This window comes from Taudactylus pleione, unplaced genomic scaffold (genome assembly GCF_031769625.1).
Source record: "Taudactylus pleione unplaced genomic scaffold, aTauple2 ptg000041l, whole genome shotgun sequence".
NCBI classification, from domain to species: Eukaryota; Metazoa; Chordata; class Amphibia; order Anura; family Myobatrachidae; genus Taudactylus; species Taudactylus pleione.
The window spans coordinates 29,289,252-29,306,556 of record NW_028284443.1 but is presented as its reverse complement, the minus strand read 5'-3'; the positions used below and the strand labels follow the sequence as shown (position 1 = coordinate 29,306,556).

The 17,305-nt window shown below is 46.4% G+C and overlaps 1 protein-coding gene across 2 annotated transcripts in view; it reads left to right on the top strand.

Moving 5' to 3' along the window:
* Window positions 1-3,572: 3,572 nt before the first annotated feature.
* GXYLT1 (glucoside xylosyltransferase 1) overlaps window positions 3,573-17,305 on the top strand; it is a 59,880-nt gene continuing 46,147 nt past the window's right edge. Inside the window, exon 1 of one of the 2 annotated variants that reach the window (XM_088456431.1) lies at window positions 3,573-3,842. In XM_088456431.1, the coding sequence (XP_088312557.1) occupies window positions 3,679-3,842 (164 nt within the window). In that variant the 5' untranslated portion in view covers window positions 3,573-3,678. The remainder of the gene's footprint in view (window positions 3,843-17,305) is intronic. The other variant, XM_088456439.1, reaches the window with a different exon arrangement.

Sequence of the window (17,305 nt, the reverse complement as noted above, 5' to 3'; positions counted from 1 at the left end):
AATGACATCAAAGAAATGGTTGGTAGAGTACCAGAAGGGTACTGTGCCAGGGTTATACAACCAGAATTGGAGAACCTGAGATAGGATCATTTGTTAGGGAAATGTGTAGGATGATTATGATGCATTCTATTCCTTATGTTCTCCCCTATGATGTATATTTTTATATGTGGAAGGAAAGCGCATAAGTGGCTCTCTCCGAGTTCAGAAGGTTTGTGTTACCTGGGAAGAGTACTCCCAGAGGTTATGACCCTTACGCATGGTGAAATGCTTGGTATTCATAAAAACACACCATCACCATATCTTCACACACAGTATGAACACAGAGACAAAAGAAATATGATACCTGGTGATGTACATAAAGCCACTCAGTTAATTAGTGAAACAACTGGCTTTCAAGTTTTAGTAGCATTGGATCCCACCAGGATTGCTCGGGGTACTCTAAATTTCAGATATATTCAAGATCTTGCTAAATTAATAGATAATATCACCGAGATGTATGATGACACATTTAGGTATACAGGTAGGGAGTTACAAGCTTATAAGAAAGAACTTGTGCAACATAGGCTAGTGTTAAATTATTTAACAGCTGTCACTGGAGGGTATTGTTTAACTTTGGCCACCCAATTTGGTGTCAAGTGCTGCACATACATCACAAACGATACTAGTGACCCCAAGGAGGTGATAGACCAGAAGATGGACAAAATTCTGCAGTTAAAATGGGAATTTCGGAAGAACCATAATGCTTCAGTGGCTGAAGTACAGGAAAAGGTAGAAGAATGGGTTTCTTGGTTGAACCCAGTGTAGTGGTTCTCCGGTCTAGGAGAGTGGGTCCAGGAAATAGTTGCTAGTATAGGTAAACTCCTGATCCTCATATTGGTTGTCATCCTAGTAATTGGCTTATGTGTCAGGTGTGTTCTTGCTGTGTTGAAATGTGGAAAATGTAATGCTAAAGTAAACCGTGAGAATGAAATCATGATGGTGGTAAGCAATGATAGTATGAATACCAAGGTAAATGAAGAACTGCATTACAACCCTGAACTAGAATGTACCATAAGATGATGTATAAATTTAGCCATGCATGAAATGTATTATGAAATGTTATTTTAAACATCTTAAATAATGTAAGTCCCTATCCCCTTCAAGACTTCCTTTATAGGTTAGGTGCATCCCCATATCTTTCCCATGATCTTCCAAGAGCCGCGGTGTGCGTATTATGGTAGTTTTACGTCCCTCCCAGAGACACATTAATGATGGTTTAAGAACCACCTTGTGCCATCCCATAATATAACATAAAATAATATGTCATAGTGTAAGACTAAAAATAAATTTAAGACCAGAGTGTGATAGTGTATTGTTTGCTATCAAAAGGTGGACTGTCGAAGCCGGATGATTGGCTGAGATCAGATCTCAAGTTAATATCGGGCGACACCATGTTATGTTGCTCCTGACGACGCCATCTTGAGTCGTCTTCATGAAACCATTGTGTGCGATGCTAATATGAGCATCGTGCGACTACATTGCTACCGAATATTGTTAAAAGTCCTACCATACGCACATTAAATTATACATATAATATACAAGATGCACAGCGCACAGTTGCTCTGTTTATTAAAACACTGCACATAAAATGCACCACGCATATTAGCGACTACACGCAATATCCTTACACATACCAAAATTTATAAAAAGGTTCCCTAAGCATTAAGGTTAATATTAGAGGTTTTATATGTTATCAAGTCTATTGTGAAATACATATATTTGGTATCTAAGGTTTAGTACATGATAAGCAGACCATGTTTGGTGCCATTCTAAACCACTATTTATTTGCAGACTTCCGGTTCCATCGGCAAGGAAATCGCAACATGCGTTTGCAAGTTATGGATCATAGAGAGATAGGCATTGAAATGTAATCTGTAATATAATGTTTATTAGCCAGTTTAGACTTGTTGTTCGGCGGGAAAACGCACACAAAGAGCTGTTGGAGGGCTGAACTATTACAATACAAACTGACCTATGAACTGTATCGAAACCGAAGAACCAGGAGGAAGAACCAATGGGATTATGCCAACTCGTTCTTGCCTATCTCTGCAAGGGTACATATGCAAGCACTCTAGATCTGGTAGTTAGTCATCTTTCTTTCTGTTGGCGGGTTTCATAGTTTATACCAGGAAATCTGGATCCAGAGGGCATGCGTATGTATCGACTGTACCTTGTATTATGTCTAACCTTTGCGCTAATTGTGTTATAGATCAAGGCGTGTAACTATATGCTTTTATGTGAATAATATATTTTTTGTGCTTTGGAACCACAATCAAAGTCTGGAAAGCAATTATTTCTTATGCGTACGCAACTCTAAATAGCAACTTTAGGGTATAGAGGTTAATAGGAATTCATAGGGTATAGGGCATGATTCAGAAATGCATACAGCCGCATCTTTATGCTAATGCCACGACCAACGATCTTCGTACTGAGACACCCACCGGCAGCGGCGCTAACGTGTCTTGGTGCATTTATAAAGACACCATTGGTCACACCATCGTGACCTGCACCAGCCTTGCGGCAGGCACAGTTTCTCTGTCTGAACATGGCTTCCTGTGTCAGCACTGCTGCGTATTTAGACACAGCCACTTTCTGCGACACGCCCATGTCTGGCTAGCCAGCCAGTTACCTCCATTGAACGACCACTGAAATTCAGTCTCCCTGCATCTAAATTCGAACCATCAGGGCGCTTGTGCCATACTTGCCGACTTTCAGCTCCCTCCTTCCGGGAGGGAGCTGTCAGGCTTCCACGGCTGGGGGGACATGTCGTGACAGAAAGGGGGCTTGATGCAGCATTGGGGGTGGAGTATGAGGCGTGATCGTGCAATTGCGTCATCATGGCCCCGCCCCCTCTTCACAATACCGCGATTAACGGCATTGTGAAGCAGGGGGCAGGGCCACGATGGCGCAATTCAGCCAATTCGGGAGGGTAGGCAAGTATGGCTTATGCAGACATAAAACATTGGCCACTTGCGTCCGACATCACTACTGCGTGCACCTCTGAATCAGTCCCCTAATTAGGTACAACGTGATGAAAAAGTCTGGTAATTTGCATTGCCGGTTTTTCGCAGTCTAGTTATGGACAACGGAAGCAGATGGTTAGCTACCACTGATGTTCCTGGTTTAATGCAAATAATTTCTCCATTTGATGTCGGGATTGCGTAGCTACCAAGCATTGTACTCCTCCTTCCGATGGACATCTGTGGGTATACTTAGTGCAACTGCAGACATCTAAAATGCATGCGTTGAATACCAGCATCATTTGGGCATGTGCACCACATAACTATTGTTAGTTACTTTATAATGGCTACATAATTTCACAAAATATGTTGTGCTGGCACTAATCAATATCATCCCTATTTCAAACTCCAGTGACCATAGTCTATAATAGGTCTAAAAAACTCTAAACGCATACCGCCCTACCGCGTCACTCTCCCGCACACATGCTGCGCCTCCCTGCAGAATGACAGACAGATGCCATAGCAGCATCTCTCATTTCATTTTTTTTTATCACGTCTCCGCCCCCAGCAGTTTTCCAACCGCGCCCCCGGATCCACTGCTTGTAGTGTCACCCCGGAAGGAAGCAGTTTAATAGCCGTGTAAGCACAGAAAGCTGCCCCCCGGTTGGGGCGTTGTGTAATGAGGCGGCCGGTGTCACGGCTGGTGCTCGTCTGCTTGGTCTGTGGCTTTTGCTCGTTGCTGTACGGTCTCACGAGAGGCAGCGGCGATACCGAGGCACAGGAGCCGCCAGCAGCCTCATTTTCGCGAGTGTGGCGGGCGGAGCCGGGTCAGCGGCGGCACAGGTAACCTCCCCCCTCACCCAGATGAGACGCAGCCAGTAGCTGGGATGTGTGGGAGTATAGTGCACCACATGTGTCAGTTGGCAGAGGTTAGGAGTGGGCTTAAATTCCATCTTTTATTTGTTTTTGTGATGTAAGGGGCACACAGCTACTACATTGTTTACAGCAGCAGCATGGAGAAGTGTTATTATTATTTAGAAAACTGCCATCTCTAAGGTGAACAATGAGCATTGAAGAAGTGCTACTGACTTGTGCAGAATGCCATACTGTAGGGGTGGCCAGGGCTGGTGCTAGGGTGTTCGGTGCCCCCTTGCAAGCTCTAAATTTGCGCCCTCCTACAAATACGACAGGCGGTGGATGACAGTCAATAGGTGAAAGGTAGTGGGTAAAAAAGGGAGACGGGGAGAGGTAGTGGGTGACACTGGTGAGAGATCAGAGAGGGTGATGAGAAGCAAAGGGTGACGGGGAGAGGGTGATGTGGAGAGGTAGTGGGTGACGGTCAGAGAGTGGCAGCAGGAGGTTACAGGGAGAGAGAGGGTGATGGGGACTCCAAAAATATACTGGTAGGTTAATTGGCTCCCCACACAATTGACCATAGTGTGTATGTGTGTGAGCATGAGGTAGGGATTATTAGATTGTAAGCTCCACTGGGGCAGGGACTGATGTGAATGGCCAACTATTCTCTGTAAAGCGCTGCGGAATATGTGTGCGCTATATAAATAACTGGTAATAAATAAATAATAAATAAATGGGGAGAGACAGTGGGAAGAGAGGCAGTCCCAAACAACGGATGGGCAGAAAGGCTGGTGCAGGCAGAAGATAGACAGGATGGGCAGAGATTCTAGCACAGAGAAAGGGAAGAGAGGCTGGTGCAGACAGGATGGACAGAGGCTGGCAGAGAGGAAGGGAAGAGAGGCTGGCGCAGAGGATGGGCAGAATGCTGGCATAGGCAAGAGATGGGTTGAAAGGCTGACCTGGGCAAAAACAGATAGAGGAGAATGATGCAACTTAGACCACCTTACTTGACCACCTCATGTGCTGCCACTGCACATGCCTCCACAAACCACTCAGACCAACACATGCAAATCCCACACTGACCCTCCCCACATGCCCGCTGACCCTCCCCACAACAAATACCCCTATTATTGCCCCCAATCAATGTTTTTCTAAAATAAGCTCTCACCTCCCAAGAGCTCTTTGTGGATCTAGGTGCTGGGGCAGGGCAACAGCTGCTGCATCCGCTGTCAGGTGGACCTCCTCAGTTCCTAGTGCTTCTGCACTCTGTCTCCTGCTCCACCCTCTCCTTCCTGACGGGTCTGTGTGGCCGGGTGTTACACACTAGACTAGCCTGCATACAGAAGCCCATTACGTTCATGGTAGAGGGACTGATGTAGGCAGGGCCGGCCAGAGCCACAGCCCACCTCCCCTCTAGACTATACAGCGCTGATGGACCTGTGACGTCACACCCACGTGACCCGGCCTGAAAGGGGAGGGGCGGGGATGCTAACGGGTGACCAAAAGTGTTCCCTCGCGGGCTTGCTACGCTCGCCACGGATATTTATTCCCCCTCTATGCCTACGTGGATGCTAACACAGGAGTGGTCCAGCCTCCTGCAGCGGTCACATAGAACAATCATTGGGACCAGGACTCCGGGTGCATCTAGCTAGATGCAGGTGGCCATGGGGCCACAACCATGCCATCCCCTCGGTCTTGCGCACTGAGAGGTAGCACCATCAGTTACATACCCCTCATTTAGGGCCCTGTGAAACACGTTTATGTGTGTCTTTTGTCTCACCTTATTAAAGATACTTGTCTGCTCCACTGGCCTGTCTAAAAAAAACCTTGAATTTTGAGGAGACCGCTTCTCCTTCCAGTGAAGTAAACAAGGTCTTGATGACACAAATCCTTTCATCAGACCCCACTTTTGTATGTGACGACATCCTCGTGCTGCAAAGATATCTTTCAGTGAAGTCATCCTGTCGCATCTCAGAACAGGCAAAGTTGACGATATCATGCTAGTTGGCCTGCATGTACGGACGATCATAGATATCATTATCGTTCATGCGGGAACGCACATCGTTGGTCGTTCACTGCATACAAATGAACGATATATCGTTGAACGGTAACGATCGTTCATAGATATCATACCGTGTGTACGCACCAATAGCGCTTAAAGATGTAAATGTTGCCATCCTGGTTCTGCCTACCCCTAGAATTGCGCTGAGAGTGATGTGAAGATGTTTATTATTATTATGTCATCACAACCCCCTCCCAGTTTCAGAGGAGAAAAATATAGGCAAGGATGATATTAACTATTTAAGAACTAAAGATTTTGCAAAGCAGTTTTTAGAAGATTTTAATGCACTGAGTACCACAGGAATACAGTAGGTGATTATTTGTACGTTGTGCAGGCATTTTTGTGACTTTATTATTAGGTCAATTTTGCTTTTGGGACTGTTTTCTTTTTGTAATGGGGCCAGGTTTACACTAGATTGTGCCCTCAAATTGTTACAGTACTATGTAATGTTGCAGGGGTGGGCAATAAGCGACCCTCCAGCTGTTGTTGAACTACACATCCCAGCATGACTTGCAACAGTTTTAACATGGTGTGACACAGTTAGGTTAGGGGGTCCCTCTCCTGGGTAGAGGACTCCTTCCTTTCACACACAGCAGCTGGGAAACAGTACGCCAGACTGGATGCAAGTACAAGCTGGTCGGCGCCAGTCTTTATTGTACAATGTCAGAACCAAACATAAAGAAAACATAAACATAAATCCTAGCCCTGTCGGGGCACTAACTTCACAGGTAGTTCCCTCACTACCAGAACCTGGCAGGGCCTAATGCCCTCACCAGCAACAAGGGCACAGCACAACACTTACAGTTAGGTTTTCAAGTGTCTCTGAGCAAACTCCCTGCCTGCTCTCCCAGTTGAGACAATCAGCCCTCAACACACTAGGCTTATATTGGCCACTCTCAGGTGGAAACCCTAACAAGCCTGTTACCAGGCTAAGAGAACCAAAACCTGGAGTGGCCGTGGGTGGAGCCCTCCCTCTCCTCTCACCCACAACCCCCAGGTCCCAAACCGGCTTTTCAAAAAGCCGAGACTCAAGCCTGCTACACTGCAGACTTTCTCCTGGAGGTTTAAAACACATAAGGCAGGAATCTGGGACAAATGTACCTGCCACAGACCACTTTACCAATGATCCTATCACAATGGTTAAATAGCAAAACTGTGGCAGGACATGCTTGGAAGTGTAGCTCTATAACAGCTGGGAGGCCGCTTATTGCTCACCCCTCTTTAAATGTTGGCTATGTATGGGGTGACTTTGTCACTTGGCCCAAGTGTAAGGACCAGGTGTGGAGGTGCACATTGCTCACTTACTGTTTGTTGTAGCTGAATCCTTCCTGACTGTTCATCAAGTCTCCTTTGAAGGACTTTAGGCACCTTTTGTCGTAAATGTTTCAAATGGCACTTTTCTAATTACCCTTTGTTCTTGTCTGTTTTTTGTGTTTTATTCTTTTAATGTGATATCCATGCTTGAACACAGATAGTTAAAACAAAATAACCGCAGTACAAATTAAGACACCTGTTCTCAAGTATGGCTATCCTTAAAACCTGAACTGTTAGTGTGCCTTGAGGACCGTGGATGGGAGCCACTGTATTAGAGTTAAGCTGGGTACACGCTGTCAGATTTTTGTTTCTTTGAATGGGGCGATTCTTCGGCAAATCAAAGACACAACATCTGTGCTACACATTATGCAATTTTGTAATAGAAGTTACAGATGATCAGCTACACCACCCTGATTTTGTATATGTCTGCCCACAAGGAGGAATACGTAGTCACGGGAAAACGTAGGCAATATGCGCAGATTATTGAGAATGCACACACTGGTTGATAGCAGGAGATTGAGGCCAAGATTTTCTGTCTTAGCTGACCGATCGCATGATTGAAGGACTGCGCTTGTGGACGTATTTTAAGTTTTATTGGCAAAATGATCATTCATACACACCATTCAATAAATCAGGCCGATCACCTGATCTTTGGCAAATCGTACCGATAATTGAGCCAATTGAAAGTGATTTGAAATTCAAGACATGCCAGGGGTGTAGGAGTTCTGGAAACAAGAGCCAGAGGGGGAGATTCAATTGTTCTGCAGGCGGCTTTTTTTTTTTTTTAGCCACCCGACAGAGGAATTCAATTGTTGCTCTGTCGGGGCGCGATAGCCGCCGGCATTTCTGCATGCACTCAGGAGTGCGCTAGCAGAAATGTGACTGAAACACCCTGGTTAGGGCGCACTAACTGCAGATAGCATGCCCTAACCAAGAATTAAGACTGGTTTAGCTGGCTAAACCTCGTCTTTTAGGCGGCGAAGAGGGCGATAATTAATGAGCGCCCAGAACAATTGAATAGCAAACTGGGCGCTCATTAATTATCACGCCCAAAAATACAATTGAATGCCCCCATAGTCCTAGATTATGTGATAGATGGGTATCATATCATGAACAAGGCCTGCAATATTCTCCGTAGAGAAAAGGCACCAAATACAGTTGACAGGGGATTTTCCACTCTCTTGCTGTATTTGGTCACATTACAAATATGCATGATACATTTATTCCTGAGCCTGTACAATGACTTGAGGGGTTAATTATGTAGTCGTATTAATAGGCCATGAAGGACCCTAGTTACACTTAGCTGTTCAATGAGGTCTAAAGTGATGCTTCAAAGCTGACATCTCACTAGGCCATCCCACCATGTGTGGAGGAATGCGACTAGCTCTTCACAATTTCTTCAGCAATGGTTTGAGGAGAGGGGATACATGTAGTGAATTGATTATGGCACCATATACCACCTCGAAAAAAAAATCTAAGTTACTCTTCCAAATTGTTATGTTAATAGAAGCTTTAGCCGTGCATCTCTTAATGGTGGAAGATCGCTTTTAATATCTTAATTTAGTGCGGCATGCCTTAAGTATACAAAATTAGGTTTATAAATTACATTAGCCTATCCCCACACACCACCTGGCATTTCCATTCTCATTAAATGGTTTCGCAATTGTCCTCACTGTAATTTTTGTGTGAGACACTTGGTGATCCTATTTCTGTGTAGCATTGTCTCACCAAACAGCAGTGACCATTTAATTTACTGCTTAAATGCCCCCCCACGCGGTACGATTTTTTTACACGGTTTGGATGTTTTCGATCGATGGGAACGACCAATCGTTTAAAAAGTTCTGTGTGTGGGGGTGATCATTGTGCTGATGCGTGCTCCCACTGTCGCTGATTGATGTCGCTGATCTCTTGAACCTGCAGAAAGATATTGACCTATCTTTCACAATTTGACACACGATTTCACGATTTGGGTGTGTGTATGAACGATGCGATAGACGATATGTTGTCACTTTTCTTGGCCACTACCCTCCTCTATTTTGTTCCAGCTGGCGGAGAGACAGAAGATGCATTGTGCGGTTGTTTGCTGCCAAACGATATATCGTTGATGATTTTCAGTCGTTAACGACCCATCTATATCGTTTGGTCGTTTGTACAATCGCCCCATGAGTAGGCACAATATCGTTTGCTCAGGAGTTCAAGGGAAATCACAAATGAAATTACATCGTTTGCAAATAGTAGACTGTGTAGGCCCCTTAAGTGTCCATCTTATTACACCATAAATCAAACTGTTACAGACCCATGGTGATAATGTAAAAAAGAAGTATAGGCGCTCTGACCAGTGTAATAGTTTTGTGCAGTGGTTCTCAAACTTGGTCCTCAGTACCCCACATAGTTCACATTTTCCAGGTCTCCTGGCAGGGGCACAGGTGCATTAGTTACTCACTGACACATTTAAAAAAATCCAGAGGTGGAACTAATTATTTCACTTATGATTATGTGAGGAGACCTGGAAAACATGCACTGTTTGGGGTCCTGAGGACCGAGTTTGAGAACCTGTGGTTTAGTGCATTGTAAAGCTGTGCATAGAAGGTCTCATTACTGGGAACCTGTTGTAGAATTGTAAATGTGCACTTCATGCACCAGGCAGCACAGTTACTACCTGTAGTATTTCTGATAGTAATTGGTCCTGATGTAATGCTGGGAACTATAAAGAATGGTTCCCAGTTGTAAAATGTTTTAATACAGGGCGCAATACAATTGTTTTAGTGCGTCCGATCTCCCGTCTAAATTGACGGGAGATCGTCGGGCGCTATTCAATTGATGCCGATCTTCGCGACGAACGCACCCAGCACTTCGGTCGGGTGTAGCCGTTTTACGTGGCTAAACCCGACCGAAGTGCTGTGTGCGTTCGTGAAAAGTGCAGTTTGGGCATTCAAACGGATCACTTTTAGCACAACGTATCTCGCCACCCCCAGGGGGGGGGTGTGAGCTGAAATGCCGACAGGAGCAACAAATGAATAGCTCCAACGGGCGCGAAGAGGGGAAAAAAATTAATTGCACCCATAGAATGTTGTACATGGGATAATACATTTTATTTATATAGCGCTTTTCTCGCTTTAGACATCAGAAAACATGGTACATTGTACAGGTATTTGATATTGCAGAAAATAGAAACCACAAAGAGATAATATAAAACAACCGAAACCTAGAGAGCACTATAACTTCTATGGGTTATATATTCCACCCAACGAAAGGTACCAAATGAGGCAGCCATCTTGGGAGCATTACATAGGATTACCTGGGTGGAATAGGTTACGCCTAGAAGAGATGACAAAAAATGGGTGGTTGCAGCGCCCTAACACTAGGAGTAGGGACCCACCATAATAGTCTGGTCCGTGCATTTTTCCACGAGTGTATCAGGTAAGGCAGCCATGTTGGGCGCACTACGAAGGTTACACTGTGGGAGATAAGCCGCACAAGGACCCAAGACTTTTATATGGAAAAATTGACACGTGAGGTAGCATGATATAACCTGTATGACTAGATCCACATGATGTACATCCTGCCCATGGAGGATGCACTTCTGTGGCGGTATAGCACACCGGCATAGTGGGGCAGTAGTACTTGATACAAAACAGGGTATAACAAATACAGCAAACAGTGATGCAGTTCGGGCATGACGTATACGAGTGACTGAAACATTTGTAATATAATACACCCTGAATTGATCCATGTGTTTGTTCATCCTGCCCAAGAAAGAACCATCCAAGGCAGCTATTTGGGCGCACTGCATAGGTTACATCTGGCAGGATGTGCAAGTAGTGGAATTATAACGTCTAGACGGAGGGAAAACAAAAAAATGTAATGAGAAACTGAATACAAAGGTATAAAAGTCCGTATTAAAAGGGGATGCAGTCGGGTTGCCGACGGTCTAAATGCTGACCGTCGGCATCCCGGCAACTGTCTAATGACCGGCGTCGAAATCCCGACGCCTGTCATTAGACCTACGCCGGGAGCCCCGGAAGGTAAGCCGGGGCGCGGACAGCGGCATAGGAGGAGGGTTAGGTTAGGGGCTCCTGGGGGAGACTTAGGGGGGGACGTTAGGGTTAGGCTATGGGAATGGGGGATTAAGGTTAGGCTAGGGGAAGGGGAGGTTAGGGTTAGGGTTAGAGGGGGATGGTTAGGTTAGTAAATAGAAAAAAATACTTACCTGTTGGGATCTCACTGTTGGGCTTCCGCTGTCGGGATTTGAACTGCCAGCCATGCGACCGGCGGTAAATCATGCTGATCCCATTAAAAGAATGGTGACCGCATTATAAGTTATAAACTAAGTTAGTTAATCAGAAATTAAAAATAATGGAGTAAACTGCAAAAAGCCACATGCCTGTGCCTAGCGTCTCCCTCGCTTGAGTGTGCGGTTTTGTCACCAACAGTTTGTTGAGACTTGAGAGCGATTTGGCTGCAGCATGAGACAGCCCCAAACCCAGTCTCAGGGGAGTTGAATTGAAGGTGGATGGAGTGGTAGCATGAGCTGCAGTGTTTGAGAAATTGTTTCATATTGGGTTAGAAAGTAGTCCACATTGACATGCTTCAAATGCAGACTAAAGTAGCAGGCCAAACCTTTGTGTGCAGGCTTTCAAATGAGTCCCTTTTGCAGGAGATGCTAGGTCAACAGGTACAGGGGGAGGGAGTGTTTGAGCAGTTTGTTCAACAAGCTACTTGATGGTGGGGGGAGGCACAGCCGAACATTTTGCAAACAAACTTTCAATACGGACTTTTCTTGCAATGAAAAGCATCAGGTATGGAAGATGGCATTCATTTACCTGTAAAGAGATGAGAGATGGTATCTAACTCCATGCTTAAGATGGTATCCGGTCATTTGGTCTAGAGTACATAGGTAGACACACTAAGGGTCGACAGGGTCATTAAGTCGACACATTTTTTATTGAATTTTTTAAGGTTAGGCACTTACCCCCGACGGTTAGGGTTGGTCACCAGGAGGGAGGGTTAGGGTTAGGCACTAGAAGGGACGGTTAGGGTTAGGCATCAGGAGGGACTGTTACGGTTAGGCACCAAGTTGAGGGTTTGGGTTAGGGTGAAGATTAGGAATAGAAAAACAAAAACATGTGTCGATCTAATGACCACGTCGACCATTTGTGTGTCATCCTAATGGCCATGTCGACCTTTAGTGTGTCGGCATAATGACCATGCCGACCATTTGTGTGTCAACCTAATGACCATGTCGACCTTCAGACTGTGTCGAGCTATTGCCTGTCCAACTTTCATTGTCTACCCCACCATTGTCTACCTTTTTACTGTAGACCTAATGATCCACACCTGCTTAAGATGCAGGCTAAAGTGGCAGGCCAAGCCTGTGTGTGTAGGCTTTTAAATGAATTGCTGTCTGTGATATACTTGCTTCTACCTCTCTTGGAAACCTCTGTGACCTCATCCGCTCTGTTTCCATAAAGGCGAGAAGAGCCCCTGAATCTAGTAAAGAACAGAGAGGTTCTCTACACCAGGGTTATTAAACATGCGGCTCTCCAGCTTCTGTGGAACTACACATCCCAGCATGCCCTACCATAGTGTTGCTACAGCACAATCCTGGTTAGGGTGCCCAAACCACGGACTTTTCGCACATTTCTGCTCGCCAGCTCAGGAGGGTGCGAGCAGAAATGTTGGCAAAAACATTTCAATTCCCAGCATTGTCTATATCGAGACTACACTCTACATATTTGGTTATTTTATACAAATTTGTATTTAAGGACTACACATATACTGTATATGTAGTGATCTTCCACATTTCCTGGTATAATGTTATCAACGTTCAAAGTTAGGCTTATATAATATTACCATTTTGCTAAAGCGTGTTCCTTCTATCGCAAAGCCTTTAGCAAGAATTCCATCTGCAAATGTTCTTGGCATGAGGAAATCACCTACTTTTATTTGAATCTGCATTGTTGAAGTGTCCTGAAGTTTCAGTATCTAAATTGTTGTATATAGACTGATCAATAATGTCTCTTATACCCCTTTTACACCGAGAACGTGCAGCAACCCGGGATTTTAGTCGGTGTAAATGGATCAACTCTGGTTCAGTGACCCAAGGATTCGCCCCGGCTAGCTTGCAGGGTTGAGCATGGGTCGTTCCTGTGTCACCCTGGAATGTAAACGGCGCGGCCCAAGTCACGATGACCCGGGTCGTGCTGCATGTCGCCTATTGGCCAGCTTCAGTGGCGCTTGGAGATGACCATCTCCAAACGTCCACTGCCGAGCCGACCAGAGCGGAGCAGCGCACCCCACCCGCCCTTCCTGCCTCCAGACTATTGCGGAGTAAGGTAAATAGGTCATGGAGGGGGAGGGAGGTGAAGAAGCGCCGCTCACCGGCGCCGGAGAGCCGGGTCAGTGCTGACCAAGGTCCGGTGTGAACGGTGCCGTCCCGGGCTATGCCGCAGTGTAAAATGGGGGCTGTCCCGGGTCTGATCCGGGTTGGAAACGTGTTCTAAATCCCAGGTCAGACCCCGGACTTTGGTGTAAAAGCAGTATTATGGTCTTTTCACAGGGAGTGTGCTTAGTGACTTTTTTTTCTTTTGGGTGTGGATTGATAGATCTACAGTAAAAAGGTAGACAATGTCTAGATAGACACCACATGTTAGACAGTCGATAGGTCGACAGACAAAGGGTCGACATACTAAAGGTCGACATGTAAGAAGGTCAACAGGGACAAACGGTCGACAGGGTCAAAAAATGGTCGACACATTGATAATCAGAATCAGGCTTTAAATGTTACTAGTATGAAACGGAGTACAGTATAGTTATGCCAGATCAAGATCTAGAGGCAGATTTTATTAGCAACGGGTTAAGAGACGCAGTTCCTGAATAAAGTGCCTGAAGCTATTACAGACTACCGATCGACCAGCAAGCAGCCCAAGGTTGCAATTAACACTTATTTTTCCTTGCACATTCCAGAGCTGCAAGCAGAAATAAGTTTTTACTGCATCCTCAGGGTTTATCACGGGGCTGTAATTAAATAGCTCCTGGCAATTCACCTACCGTATGTACTCGAGTATAAGCTCAGTTTTTCAGCAAATTTTTTGTGCTGAAAAAGTACCCCCTCGGCTTATACTCGAGTGAAGTGTAGCGCTGACCAGACGGAGTTCGGTCAGCGCTGCACAGCACAAACACACAGCCGCTGCAGCCGGCAGCTGTGTGTTTGCTGTAATCAGCAGCCGCTGAGAGTCTGTCAGACTCTCATCGGCTGCTGCTGCTTCCACTGCGGGAGCCATCTTCCGGCTCCCGCAGTGGGTAATGGGAGAGACGTCATGAGTAATGACGTCTCTCCCATGCAAAGCGGCTGGAGGAGCTGTTAGCGGCGGGACCAGGAGCGGGAGTTTCAGGTAAGTGATTTTTTTTTATTATTCTTATTACATATCTCTCTACTGGGGGGGGGGGGGGTGGAACTACTGGGGGCACTACCAGGGGGCGATTACTACAGGGGGCACTACCAGGGGGCGATTACAACAGGGGGCACTAAAAGGGGGGATTACCACTGGGGGTACTACCAGCGGGGGATTACTACAGGGGGCACTAAAAGGGGGGATTACCACTGGGGGTACTACCAGCGGGGGATTACTACAGGGGGCACTAAAAGGGGGGATTACCACTGGGGGTACTACCAGGGGGGGGATTACCACTGGGGGCACTACTAGGGGGGGGATTACTACTGGAGGCACTGAAAGGGGGGATTACCACTGGGGGCACTACCAGGAGGGATTACTACTGGGGGCACAACCAGGGGGAATTACTACTGGGGGCACTACCAGCTGCTGCCATTTCCCACCCTAGGCTTATACTCGAATCAATAAGTTTTCCCAGTTTTTTGTGGTAAAAGTAGGTACCTCGGCTTATATTCGGGTCGACTTATACTCGAGTATATACGGTAATAATTTTATTTATATAGTGCTTTTCTCCCATAGGACTCAGTCGCTTTACCGAAAACATGGTACAAGGATTTGGTATTACAGAAAATAGAAAACCACACAGAGATGGTTAAAAACATCCAAAACCTAGAGAGCACAATAAGCATTTTGCAAGACTGGTGCAGATATTTTGGGAAATAACTTCCACGGGTTATATATTCAACTCACAAAAGGTACCTGCTGAAGCAGCCGTTTTGGGTGCACTACGTAGGATTACCCTGGGTGGAATAGGTTAAGCCCAGAAGAGATGACACAAAATGGGTGGTGTGCAGCGCCCTAAAGCTAGGTGTAATGTCCCAACATAGTAGTTAGGTCCATGTATTTTTCATCCTATCCACAAGTGTACCAGGTGAGGCAGCCATGTTGGGGGCACTACGAAGGTTACACTGTGGGAGATAAGTCGTACAAGGACCCAAGCATGTATAAGAAAACTGACACGTGTCTGGCAGTATGCTATACCCTGTATGACTAGATCCATGTGAAGTACATCCTGTCTATGGAGGATGCACTTCAGTGGAAGTGTATCACACAGCATGGGGGGGGAACCATGATGAGTAGGCGGCAGCAGGCAGAGCTTGGACTCTGGCAGGGAGCACGCGGTGCTTCTATGGTCCGCAGATAGCCTGCAGTGCATAGCTGGCAGCTTCAGGGGTCTTTGCCCTGGGAGTCACACTCTGGCGCCGGTGTCACTGATGACGTGGTGTTCGGTCCCTGGAGTGCTGGCGGCGGCAGGGAGAGTGTGCATCCACAGGCAGTGTAAACATCTGGGCCCTTGAGAGAAGAGACCCCTCTACTTATCATTGGCTAACTGAATCTGCCTATTAAACAGTTGAAACCCCTTTACTAGTCTGCATCCACTCATATTTGTTAAAGGTGCAATGGGGTAGATGTATGAAGCCGTGAAAAGAGTATCAGTAGAGACGTTGCCCATGGCAACCAATCAGCTTCTACCTATCATTTTATAGAATGTACTTGATAAATGCAACCTCAAAGCTGATAAGTTGTGCTGGGCAACTTTTCCACTGGCACACCTCTCCAATCTTTGCCAGCCAACAGGCTCCATTTTCCGGGAGCCCGCTGAGAATTTGTTACCAGCGAGCGCCGGCTCCATACCTGCACCGCACCACCAGCCGGAGGCTAGAGCTCACTCCTCAGTGAGCTCTAGCTCACTCCGGCTCCCGCAGTGTGTGCAGTGCACTATGGGAGACACGTCATGACGTCTCTCCCATAGTTCAGACAGAAGAGCAGCCGAGCGGACAGGAGGCAGCAGACGCGGAAGCGGGGTTTAAGGTGTAGTTTTTTTTTTGTAAGCGGCTTCACTACTAGGGGGCACTACTACTAGGGGGGCATTACTATTGGGGGTACTACTACTAGGGGGCATTACTATTAGGGGCACCAATACTAGGGGGCACTAGTACTAGGGGCATTGCTACTGGGGGCACTAATACTGGGGCACCACTAATGGGGGCATTGCCTAGGGGGCACTGCATAAGGGGCACTGCACTACCATTACTGGCAGCACAGCATATGGGGCACTACCACTACTGGTGGCACTACATAAGAGGCATTACCACTGTGGGCACTGCATAATGGGCAGAACTACTGGGGGCACTGAATAAGGTTTACTATCACTACTGGGGGCACTACATAAGAGGCTTTACCACTGTGGGCACTGCATAAGGGGCACAGCCCAACCACTACTGGGGACACGGCATATGGGGCACTACCACTAATGGGGGCACTGAACATGGAGCACTACCACTACTGAGGGCATGGCATAAGGGACATCACTGCTGGGGGCACTACATAAGGGGCACTACCACTATTGGGAGCACTGCATTAGGGGCACTACTGCTGTGGGCATTGTGTATTAGGGGCACAAATGTGGGCATTGTGTAAAAGGGGCACTGCTGTGTGTCATACATGAATAAGGGACACGACTATGTGGTGTAATGTGAATTGGGTGAATCAAGATTGTGCTACTGTGTGGCGTATAGCTTAGTGGCCCTAGGGCTGCATTAAATTTTTTAATGTGGCCCACACTGTGTAAAATGTTGAAGACCCCTGGTTTAAGACTGAGTTAAGGTGGGTACACACCT